At 41.6% G+C, this 12,239-nt stretch overlaps 1 protein-coding gene across 1 annotated transcript in view; it reads right to left on the minus strand.

Moving 5' to 3' along the window:
* Nucleotides 1-11,992, minus strand: part of KCNIP1 (potassium voltage-gated channel interacting protein 1) — a 305,776-nt gene extending 293,784 nt beyond the window's left edge. Inside the window, exon 1 of the mRNA XM_042826385.1 lies at nucleotides 11,764-11,992. Within this exon, the coding sequence (XP_042682319.1) occupies nucleotides 11,764-11,851 (88 nt within the window). The 5' untranslated portion in view covers nucleotides 11,852-11,992. The remainder of the gene's footprint in view (nucleotides 1-11,763) is intronic.
* Between the last annotated feature and the right edge of the window lie 247 nt (nucleotides 11,993-12,239).

The following is a 12,239-nucleotide window of genomic DNA, read 5'->3' on the forward strand; positions in this document are numbered from 1 at the left end:
ATTTGCGAAGAAGGAAGCATTATTTTACTGGACTCCATTATATGATTGCGGTAGTGGAATTCAATTTAGCTTAATTCTCTGAGTTTAGAGCTCTGCATTAGTGCCAACCACTGTGAAAGAAAAGGGGCTTTAATGTCAGTTCACTTCTGAGAGGATGTTTTAGAACCACATACAGTTTTCCAATTCTTAAGTGTTTCGTCCAGCAGTCAAATGAGCCACAAGGCCACATATTTTTTCAGTTCTTTGTGCTTATGATATCACTTTTAGAATTAAGGGCCAGGATCTCTAGTCTCAGACCACTGCTTTCTTTCATCTCCTACACCAAAAACTACTGCAAGTGAATTCTGATTTTTGCTTCTTGGTTTACACAATACAAGGCATTCCTATGGCAACATTAACAAATTGAATTCCATCTAGAGAGCTTAACTCCTAAAGAGGAATGGATCAGCTTCCTAGTACCTTTTGTGTATATGCAATCTTAGTTTTATTTGCTTAGAATTTATTTAACTGCCAACTACTCAGCACTTTATATATGCAGTGGTGCTATACCCAGATATTTGTTGTCAAGGGGTTACTATCAACATTTGTCACAGAAAGCATGTTTATGTAATATTTAACCTTCTTGAAGCATCCTTTTATTAAGCAGGACTTTTTTCAGTCAGTTGGATGTCCTATATAGATAAGGGATGAAAGTAGGAACATCATAGCACTGCTCCAGCTTTGCAAGATGACCTGAGTGGACTCTGCTAGGATTCTCACTGCAGAAGTGTATGCAGCTAACAGTAAGAAAACCCACAGAGAGCTTAATTTACACAGCGCCAATGAAGGTATATCAAAGCTGCAGATGTTAAAGCTGAATTACAGTCCGATTTGATACAAAGAACTTTATGAACCAAGCTAAAAGACAGAACTAAACCAAACTGTTAACAGAAGGAACTATAACAATGTCATGTAGCTTCCTGAAATTCACTTCAACTGATCTTTCACTTCACCAGTGCTCAGACTTTGAAGGGTGGACAATACTTGACAATGCAAGAGGGGAGCTGAAGCTCCCCAGCAGTTCAGTACACACATCGTGCTTTATCCAGTTGTTCACAGCAAACAGCTTGGGATGGAGGAACACGAGAAACAGGAGACACCAAACTGTCTAAGAACAAGAGAAGTTCTGCCTTTTAAAGAGCGTTAGAAGCAATCTGGTGTTCAGGGTACTTGGCCCAGCTGCTCTGGACAGAAGCAAGCACTTACAGACCTTGTAACCACACTGCAATGCAGTTACTTGCAAACAGCTTGAAGTGCAACAGTGACATCCCCTTCACAACAAAGGTTTTATTAAAAACCAACAAAAACCTACATAAGAATTAACAAATATCTCACCCAGCAGGAATGCTGTTCTCTGCAGCTTCTCACTGGGCTTCTGGGACTATTTTTAGCTATTTTGGAACATATGAACTAATCCAAATGGTCACAAAATTACCACAAGAAAATCCCTTGAGATTTATCATTTTGAAGTGCAATTCAACAGCTCATTTCATCTTAGGAAACACTGTACTTCAGACAGCAATGCTCAGCAACTGCAGTGAACAAGTCTTAGTGAAACCACGCTAAGTTTTAATTTATTTTCTGCAGTGATTACACTTCACCAGACTCTTCAGGGGGTACACATGTATACAAGTACACAAATGATTTCCATATTACCGTGCAATGTGTTTGGTATTTTTGGTTGTTTTGCTTTTGGGTGTGTGTTGGTGCACACAGTAAGAATTACTCTATCCCTCAGCACGTGCAAAAGGACAGAAGTTTCAGTCAAACAGAAGTTACACCATACCAGAGTCAGATTCACAGCAATCTAGAAACTCCCTTGAAAAATCTTCTTCCCTTTAATCCTAATGTATTTCAGAAACAACCACAACTCAGACATATCGAATTAGTTACCTAAAGAGAGACAAGTTTCTCAAACGTTGCCTGATGCATATCCCTTAGGATACATTGCACTGGAAAAGTACTACTGAAATGCTTTCAGTGCACAGACGTACAATTAAGCTGTCCTTTCCTCAAAGGCAAACCAAGGGTTCTCACAGTACATAGCAAATACACTTAAGCATGTCGCGCTCTTTCTGAAATAGCATTTCTGAAACCTCCCTGCTCAGAAATGCTGATAGTAGTTTTTCTTCTGTAGTGGGACCTCACATTCCCAATTATAAGGTCAGACCTTGAAATGCTGCACAAAGCTGTGCTACTTCATGCATGTGCTGGAGATGTGACCACAGCATTTTAATTTTAGAGTCCCCTTCATGACGGATCAATGCTCCAAGTCCTGCTGCTCCCAGACAGAAGAAAAACAGCCCTCTAGTAACCATCTACATGTCTACAGAACCACACTACCACGTATTTTCTGCTTGAACAGACTTAACAGAAGGCAACTGTAGAAACAGCCATCAAAAAGGACAACACCAAAGATGCATCACCCAAGAATAAATTCATAGTTACCAACAAGCCACCACTTGGTGTAGTGGTAGTCTATATTCAGATTATTTTCTTTAATGCAGAAAAGCACATCTGTCATTTTCAGTTTGTTTGGTTTTTTGTTTTGTTTTGTTTTTAATAACAACATCATCTTCAGCTACTTAAATGTTGATTTCAGCTTTGTTCAGGGAGACCACAGTGACTCGATACGAGGGTCAGAAGTAAGCACAAAGCAAGTATTTCTGGGTGTTGGAAGAAGACAGCCTTCCACAAACTTACTTTCTTCTGTTTTCAATTCCTTTCAAAGGGATGTACAATTCAATGGGACACAGGCACTCAACGTCAAAATATACAGCTCCTGAAATGGATGCTCTTGATTCATCTATACAATGCAATGCACAATGAGTGCATCAACTATTAACAAATGGAAACCAGAAAAATAACATTTGCTTAAAATTTTGCTCCATAGCAGCTGATTCAGAGCATCACCTTTGCAAGTAAAAATTACCAGAAAGCCATTGGGTGTTTCTTCATTTGCAGGTCTGATAAGCTCAGCTATCTGATGTGCTGTGGAAAAACAAAGCTCTGTCAGAAGACATCCAGTTCATGCTGCCCTGCTACCTTGCAGCTATCACATCTATATTGGAATGCCTACAATATCAGTACTTGCTTGTGTACCAAAATCCAGGTAAGTCTTAAAATGGAATAAAACAATTTTTATATAGATACATATTTACAATATCTTCATCTAACTCCTCAACCAGTGACCCTGAATTTCTCTGGCAAAAACAAACCAAAAAGCCCCACAAGGTAGACAGAAGCTTTGAGCAGACTCCAACTCCCATACATCATTTCTGTGCTATGCAGAGTGACTCTCTCCATGTCTACATCACATCACATCACATCACATCACATCACCCTTTATGGTTTGCTTTGCTGCACTCCATATTGAGTGACTCCTGGCTTAAATAACAGCTCCTTGCTTGTGAACTTCTCAACAGTTAGACAATAATATTTAATAAGCATTTAAGCCTTAATTCTCCTCTTCCCCAACTTCCTAAAAATAGTGATGAATCTTTGCTATGTGCTTCCTTTCTTTGGCCTTCATAAAGTTCACTTAATAATCTATAGCATACAAATAAGTTCTCCTAATAGTGCCAGCTCTTCCTCTCAAAAAAGAATGCACATCTTGTCCATAACAGCTGCCTTCACAAGACAGCCCGTGGCCCTCATGCTTTTTCTTCCCATGGAACACTGCAGATGTGTGAGGCTTGGAATGGTGACATTGCAGAGGCAGTGTTCAGCCAGCAAATGTTTCTCTTGTTTTGCTGTATTTATGAAAAGATAGAAAACTGAAAATAAGTAGAATTGTTTCCAGGATGAGCACAGGACGCAGCACAAGTTATTAACCCCTCAATTCAAATAGCAGCCCTTGAAACAAACAGCACATCTTTCTGCTTCTGAAGGAGCGATTAGCTTCTCGATGACTGCATAAGTGAGGCTTTCTGCAAACTGAAAGGACGTTGGTTATCACAGCTCACCACGCTGCCAGCACCAGGAGTTAACACATCTGCAGTATGGATTACTTTAATACAGGGCTTTTATTCACTGCACCTCAAATTGCTTCTCACAAAACAAGAGATAATATCCCTTTCAAAGCAATGTAAACACACAATTCATCAATCAGGGAGCTTGCAAACATTTTCAGAGCCAGGACCAAAACTCACTGACAGTTATGAGTTTCCCCAAGAAACACAACCTAAGGAACTGCAGCTCACTGTGTAGATAAGATGTTGTGGGTAACAGACAAAAATCAATATATCACAGCAAACATACATTAAGTAGGAATTCAATAAGTCCATTTCACTTTTGTTAGCTTAAAGCTCACTTAGTTTCTCCCAGTTTTACATTTGGAAATGAAGGGTTTTTTGAGCGTTAGCCTCCTCATAGGCTGAATCCAGATGGTTCTCACTCAGTTTTAAAATCCATTGCTGCCATTTCACTGTTTAAGGAAGATGAGAGAAAAGATATACCTTACTATGTTATGCTAAGCACTTTGATGTAGAAAGTCTCAATATTCAGTTCCACTAAAGTAACATGCCTGTCTTCTCCAAGATGTAATTATTAAGATTGCTCATACTTTTTTTTCTTTTTTTTTTTTTTTTTTTTTTAAAGGGCTCCATGCAATTGTTGGAATGCTGACAGACCATCAGAAGCAGATGATGGAAACCATCACTAGCTTTATTGTGCAGTACTTCAGTGCTTTTCCTTGGGTAGCCACCAGGAGCTCTGCCTTTCACATTTACAAAACATGTAAACATTTACAAAGAATGCACCTTTCTAAGCACTGCAATTTATCATTTCATTCCTCTTTAAAAGATAGACTTATCACAGCTTATTATCACTAAAGAAGATATTGAGCATTTCACAAACATCAGCTAGCATGTCAAAGTGAGCATACTTCAACAGACAACCTACCCAGGTCTCAAGATTTTAATCTTCTTTCTCCTACAGCTCCCAAAGTTGGAAATTTGTTACTGAAGTAAACAAGTTTATGAGCTTCTCCTGCAAATCCCTGTGACGCCTGATACTACAAGCAACATCACACGGCCCTCTCAGTCCTCTGATCTGAGCCCCACTGGCACCACATACAAACCATGAAAACTGCTCCCTACCTGTGAAACAGTGGGATGCACAAAAACATTGAGAGCACTTAAATTTATTTGAAATTACCACAGTCCTTCTCCTCCTCCATTATTATCCTTCCATGAATTCGATTTACTTAAATTAATAACCAGGACACCTTTTTTAACTCTTAAAACTCTGTTTTGGCCTCATAAGACGAGCACCTCATCAAGCTTGCGACAGCAATTTCTAACTGTAGTGTGAGCCTGCTGCACCGAGTTTAAAATTTATAAAAGAAAGCATTATTCACTCTTATTTAAAATCTGTTTTATTTATTTAAATCTCTAGACTATTTAACTTCTAGTTACCAGCATTAATATACTCCACCTACGTGCCTTGCAAGCCAAATGTTGTGAAAGAGGAATTCACAAGGAATTAAATTAGAAGTTCTAACCAGCTGAGAAGCAAAAGTCAAATTATATATGCAAGCTATTGGTTTTTAGTAAAGCTGTACAAGTGTGGAAGAAGTTGGCCATGAATATTCATTCCAATTTCCTCATGAGCTTAAATGCTGCCACAGTTAAAACCTCTCCCAGCCCACTTTCAATTACATTACCATTCATGAGCTTTACTAATCATACTGAAGCAGCAAAAACCAAAATTAGAAGAACAGGAACCCCACAAATACCGTAATAAAGAAAAGTCAGGACAGAATTTCATTTGCATCCCTAAGAGTGGGACTCCTGCTCAGGTCCCACCAGTTTTACCAGGCACCCAGCACGGACTAGAAACACCACTCGTGTTCTGTTGCTGGCAGGAAAGCAGTCAACATCTGAGAAGATAAGTGAGAACACATACAGGACATTACCCAAAGGAAAGATCTGCGTTGCAATTTGTGGTTGGCTGTGTGCTCAGAAATGACTGGCAAGGTTTATTTTCACCATTTAGCATTGTAGTATTAGAGGTAACTTAAAGGAGATAAAAGAGAACTTGTACTTCAAATTAGCAATTAGCACATGAATTGCAAATTTAGGATAAATTAACACATGTGACTATCTACTTAATTCCAGCCAACTTCAAAAGTTATTCAATTGCACTTCTATCCATTGATTAAGTGGGTAGCAATCGGATCAATTAAGTTAAAATACGCTGTGGAATGCTTGTTTTTTAAATGACAAAACCCAACATGGTAAATTAGCAGTCAACGATCTACAGCAGGGGCACAAATTCCTCGGCCCCTGGTCGTAAGAAAAGCCACCACCACCACAAACACCCACATGTTTGCATGCCAAATTTCTGCAAATCGTTTCAAAGTTATAGAAACTAACATAATTGCTTTCTTGTCTTATCTTTAAAAAAAACAAATAGAGAACGTGCAGATCAAGTCATCAGTTACACAAAAAAAGAAAAAAGTATCCTAATAATTATAATCAATGCCTTTAAATTAGATGCCAAAATACACTCTGGTTTCCCTACACAGAAGATTCTTAACTAGTCACAAGATATAACAATATTCCTGGCTATAGAACACCGCAGATACATGCTTACTGCAAAGTACCATCACAAAACCCCATTGGATAGTTTCCCAGAAGAAACAGAATTTTCTTGTTTTCCAAGTAAAAAATAAAAATCATATTTTTGGAGCTATTCTCTTATTCTGCAAACAATTAAGTTCTTAGACTTCCAACATACGTGCAGAGACACCAGTTTCTACAACCACAGGTTTGTAAAAGTTTCCACTGCCTCTTGTTCTTAAAATCAGGCTTGCTTCAGGTGAGAGACAAATGAGAAATGCATGCAAGCATATTTGGATTATTCAAAGTTTGCAGCATTTGTAAAAAAGATTTGTTTGCAGTTTATTTTTCATATACAGATGCATACCTGCCAAACTGCTGTGCCTTTTGCTTGGCAACTCATGCAGATGGGTTTGTCAGTATGGAGAAGAGCAAACAAACCCATACCACACACATACTCAGGCAAGAGCTTCCACCAGCCAGGCAACTGAACAGGAGATCTTCACTGGTTAGTTAGGATGAGGCACTAACCCTCAAAGCTTCAGTAGCTGTGGACTCTTCTCCACAAGATACACAGTGCAGACAGTTACGCTGCCTCTCCTACTGACGGCCCCTCTCTAAACAAAGCTCTACACCAGCAGTTTTAGTACTGAAACTTCCATTTACTCCAGGCTGTCCTGGAAAAAAAAAATAAATACACGGACAAGGTCCAACCTAACATTCTTACTAAAGGGCTTTACAAAGTTCCAAAAGTTTTACAAAGAAAGAATAGGCTTAAGAGCCTTTACAAAAGCCCTCCAAATAACAGTTCCTAAGCTCGCATGCAGTAGCCAGAATTTAAGGGGTGAAGGCAGGGTAGGTTGGCTACACAGCAGCAGGAAAATCAAGATGTCTTCTCTCACGGGACACAGGTGCACTGGCCTTTCCTACATCTTCAGGGATCTTGCATCCTTGCATCTTCAGAGGCTGGAGTCACAAAGCCAAATGTAATGTTGCACCAGTATATCCCAAAGAACAAGACTGAGCTCCACTGAGAGGAGACAGAGCCAACGTATGACTGAAAGTGACCATGCCCCTCCCTTACCATCTTGCAAAACATCTCTGAAGAATAGCTGTAATTTGGATTCACAAAGAAGTAGGAAAACAGACCACAGCGCAATAAAACACTCTGCATACTTTTCTTTCATGCTGGAGAAGGCTGTGGGGAGAGCAAGATGTTTGAAGACTTCATCATTGCATTGGAACAGATAATTAGGCAATTAAAACTATGAGAAGTGAACAAATTACCAGTTCCAGATGAATTGCTTTGCAGAACAGAAATGGGAAAAGTGAGAAAACAGAAATGAGAGCCGCTGGCAAGCGTTTTAATAGCACAAGTGAAAGAGGGGCAGCTCGGGAACAAAGGTGAAAGGGCAGTTAATTTGCAGAAGCTTATCTGCTTCTCTGAAGGAACATTTTGAAGGGGCCAGCCCCTAAAAGAATCTTATTTTTCACGTGCCGATAATCAGAACACACTAGCAAACCCAAGAGGACTCATTCAAGAAACCAGATGAGGTTTAACAAAAGCAAGTGTAGAGTCTTGCATCTGGGGAGGAATAATTGCATGCACCAGTACAGGCTGGGGGATGACCTGCTGGAGAGGAGCTCTGCGGAGAGGGACCTGGGTGCCCTGGTGGATGACAGGTTGGCCATGAGCCAGCAGTGTGCCCTTGTGGCCAAAAAGGCCAATGGCTTACTGGGGTGCATTAAAAAGAGCGTGGCCAGCAGGTCGAGGGAGGTGATCCTCCCCCTCTACTCTGCCCTGGTAAGACCTCATCTGGAGCACTGCGTCCAGTTCTGGGCTCCCCAGTACAAAAAAGACAAGGATCTCTTGGAAAGAGTCCAGCGGAGGGCCACGAAGATGGTGAGGGGCCTGGAGCATCTCTCCTATGAGGAAAGGCTGAGTGAACTGGGTCTGTTCAGCCTTGAGAAAAGAAGACTGAGAGGGGACCTGATCCAGGTCTATCAATATCTAAGGTGTGGGGGGCAGAATGGCGAGGCCAGACTCTTTTCAGCGGTGTGTGGAGACAGGACAAGGGGAAACGGCCGGAAACTGCAGCATAGGAAGTTCTGCACCAATGTGCGGAGGAACTTCTTTACAGTGAGGTGACGGAGCACTGGAACAGGCTGCCAGGGAGGTGGTGGAGTCTCCTTCTCTGGAGATGTTCAAGACCTGCCTGGATGCCGACCTGTGCGACCTGCTGTAGGGAACCTGCTTTGGCAGGGGGTTGGACTCTGTGACCTCTGGAGGTCCCTTCCAACCCCTACGATTCTGTGATTCTATCTTCATTTTTTGGTCACCCCACAAGGCTCTCCTGCACTGTGTTCCAAATGCCATCAGTATCTCCCGACATACACACAGAAGATGTGTTTAACCATTCTGCTCCATAAGAAACATCAATAAATTCATTTTGAGCACTTACATTTCTTGATCCCATGGCACTTAGGATAAACCACCATTTCATATTCTGTCCCTACTGGGGAATAAAAGGACATATGAATCTCACATGAAACCAGTTAGTCGAGGTAACTGTGCTGCAGAGACACAAGGAATGCATAGAGTGTAGCTAGCATAGCTAAGGATTGCCTCTTGTTCAACTGCAGAATAGAGCATCTCGCACTCAAAAAAGCCTCAAGAAATGCAAGTTAAGAATGAATCCTGAGCTTTGCAAAGGATTTTCCCCATGTGTTAAAAATAATATTAAAAAAAATTAGACAATATTTAGACAACAAGACAAGAATGGGATGAAGAACATGGAAGACACAGCTTGTTAAAAAAATACAGAATACACAACAAGTTTCTACTTCACCGCTTTACATCCCGAAGTTTAACTAAGAGAAATACAAAACAATAACCTCTAGAATTAATGTAAAAGCAAACATCAACTTAAAACATGCAACCAACCTCCTGATGAAGATTTCTGATCACTTTCTTTCTAGGTAAGAGCTTCATAGCTAACGCTATCAAAATGCTCATCTCAATTAAAGGAGGTCTCTAATACCTAGAAAACAAACTCATTCACATGAGTGAATCTGACTCCTCTGGTACAAAAGCAAGCAGATCAGTAGGGGGAAAAAAAAAATGTTTATGAGTTTTAAATTCTTTGAATCAAAGAAAGCCACCCTTATCTAATCCAAACAGCTTGAAATGAGACATTACCATAGGACAGATGTATGTAAAACTCTGATTGCTTTCGCTGCCAAAGAGAAAAGCAATGACAGCACAACTCTGGCATCTTTCAGAATGGGGAAAAGCCATGTACGTTCACTTTCTCTGTGATTTCTAGCTCACTCTCCAGCGCTATTCTGCTGTCAAACTCAAATGCTCATGTGTCCCATTGCCAAAGCAAGACAAGCAGTACAGAAACAAGAGCTGCTTGACAATTCCTCATTAAGTGAACTGCACCATGTGCACATGTAGGGAAACACTACCAGAACACAGATTTCCTCTTTTCTGAAGAGGAGCTCAAGAAAACAGCAGTTTATTTATCCATCACAGAGCAGGATACAACTTACATTCCATCTTCTCCTGAGAAAAGCACAAATAAAAATGAAGTACAACAGACACACCTGACTGACATACGAATTTCAATGGAAAGGATGAGGTCTTGCAGCTGCACTCTATCACTACTCTCTCTTCTTCAGCGATGACAATAAGATATATTTGAATCTCTCCCTTATTTAAGTGTTCTGGCATTAATCATGAATTATAACCAACATCTGACAGCTCCTTTCTTTGACAATCTTTTACAAGTTTTTAATCTTTAATCTGCTGCTGTTTGGCAATCTATAGATGACAAGAAAAATGCGGAAAAAGAATGAGTAAATATAGGAAGATTAAATTTTAAACTGATCGAGGTTTTTCAAGAGCCTCTTTGTAGCCTTGATACAAAACAGAGCATTTTCAGGTTTTGTTTTAGATTGCCAGAGTAACTTGTGTGTTTTCCCCAGTTCCTATGAAAATGACGTGCCCATGGCAGGGGGGTTGGAACAGGATGGTCTTTCAGGTCCCTTCCAGCCCAATCTATTCTATATTTATGAATATATTTCAGTTTTTGGTACTTCCATGCTTTCTACTTTCAAAGTCCCCTCAGTCTGTTTTTGCTTATCCTAAGAAACAACTCGAACACCAAAACTCATGTAGGAACATACGTGTTTCAGACAGCTGCACACCACCACAGAAGATTCCAACAGTATTCAGAAAATTAATGCTTCTTTCTTTTACATAATGACTGTGAAAGCATTATGAAAACGTCTTACACAGATCTCTCCTATGATAGTTGGTTTTGAGCTTTCTTATAAATCCTAAACACAAAAACCCTGGCCAATTTCCTGAACTTTGTTCACATGTGAACAGACCAGCAGCAGTCAGACGCAGTGCAGTTCTGCTATCAGGGATACCCAGCAGATCACTGCTCATTTACTCACCTGCTGTAGGTGTTGCTCAAAAGCATCACTGCAAAAGAAGAGAGCAACAAAAAGAGTGTGGTAACTTACCTCAGCACACCGTGATCGGAACGCCTTGATTTACAAAGAAAAACAGACCATTTCTTTTGGTTATTGTTTGCATTTAATTGAGGACAGTGTAATCAAGATTGGTGCTGCTCCACCTGCACGTGATAAAAGTGCACTGGGTGTGGGTGAACGACAAATGGAGTTAAACAGAAGACACCAACACGCGCTGAGCAGTCACCCAGCTTTACAACCAAGGAATACGCTTGCTTCCAACAGCTCACAGAAAAGCTGAAGCACAAACAAAACGACAGAGAAGCACTGATCTGCCCGCAATCCTGAACTCTAACCTGCAGCTCCGCACCTCCTCCCTCCAGAAACGTCTCCGGCAGGCTGCAGCTGCCGGGTACGGACACAAGGTTACAAACCACACCAATTGCAAGCAACTACCAAAAGGCTTTACGGTACAACTACCGTCCGCACGCAGGAACTTCTCCAAAGCAATCAGTCCCCCCGTGTCCCGTTCCCCCCCTCCTCCCCCCTTCAGATAAATGAGAAAACCTCTGAAGAGACAGCAACGAACTCCACCACGAGCATCCTCAGCGCCTGCAAAACTCCTCCCGCGAAGCCCGGAGCGCAGCAGAGCCCGGACCGAGGCGTTCTCTCTTACCTTTGCTGAGAGTGCCCGTGATAAGCTTGAAAATCGTCCGAGCGAATTTGACAATGCCGTGCTTGCATCTCTTGGAACAGCCGCTCATGGCTCAAACGCGAAGGAAGGTCTTTTTCTCACAGGGTCCAGAAATACCAAGGCAGAGTTCTTCGCAAAGTTCAGCTCGTGCAGCGCTCAGAACTCTGCTCTCACGCGCTTCAGCCTCTACTCAGCTTCGCTTCCCCGGAACCACCAGGAAAGGTCGCAGAGCAGAGCCGCGCTCCCGCCGCCCGTCACAGGTGCAGCGCTGCGCCTCAGAGCCAACCGCGCTGCCCGGCTGGAAGTTGCAGAGCGCGGGGCGGGGAGGGGGAGGAGCAGGAGGAGCCGTCTGCAGGAACCGCGGGACCGTTGCAAAGGGGAGGTTTGCTGCCTGAAGGCTCTGGGCGTGCTTTCCCAGCTGACTTCAGCTAGGTTGTCAGTGCTACTCTTACCAGGCA

This window comes from Centrocercus urophasianus, unplaced genomic scaffold, assembly GCF_019232065.1.
Source record: "Centrocercus urophasianus isolate 14NV4802_14NV808 unplaced genomic scaffold, USGS_Curo_1.0 seq_26, whole genome shotgun sequence".
Classification (NCBI taxonomy): domain Eukaryota; kingdom Metazoa; phylum Chordata; class Aves; order Galliformes; family Phasianidae; genus Centrocercus; species Centrocercus urophasianus.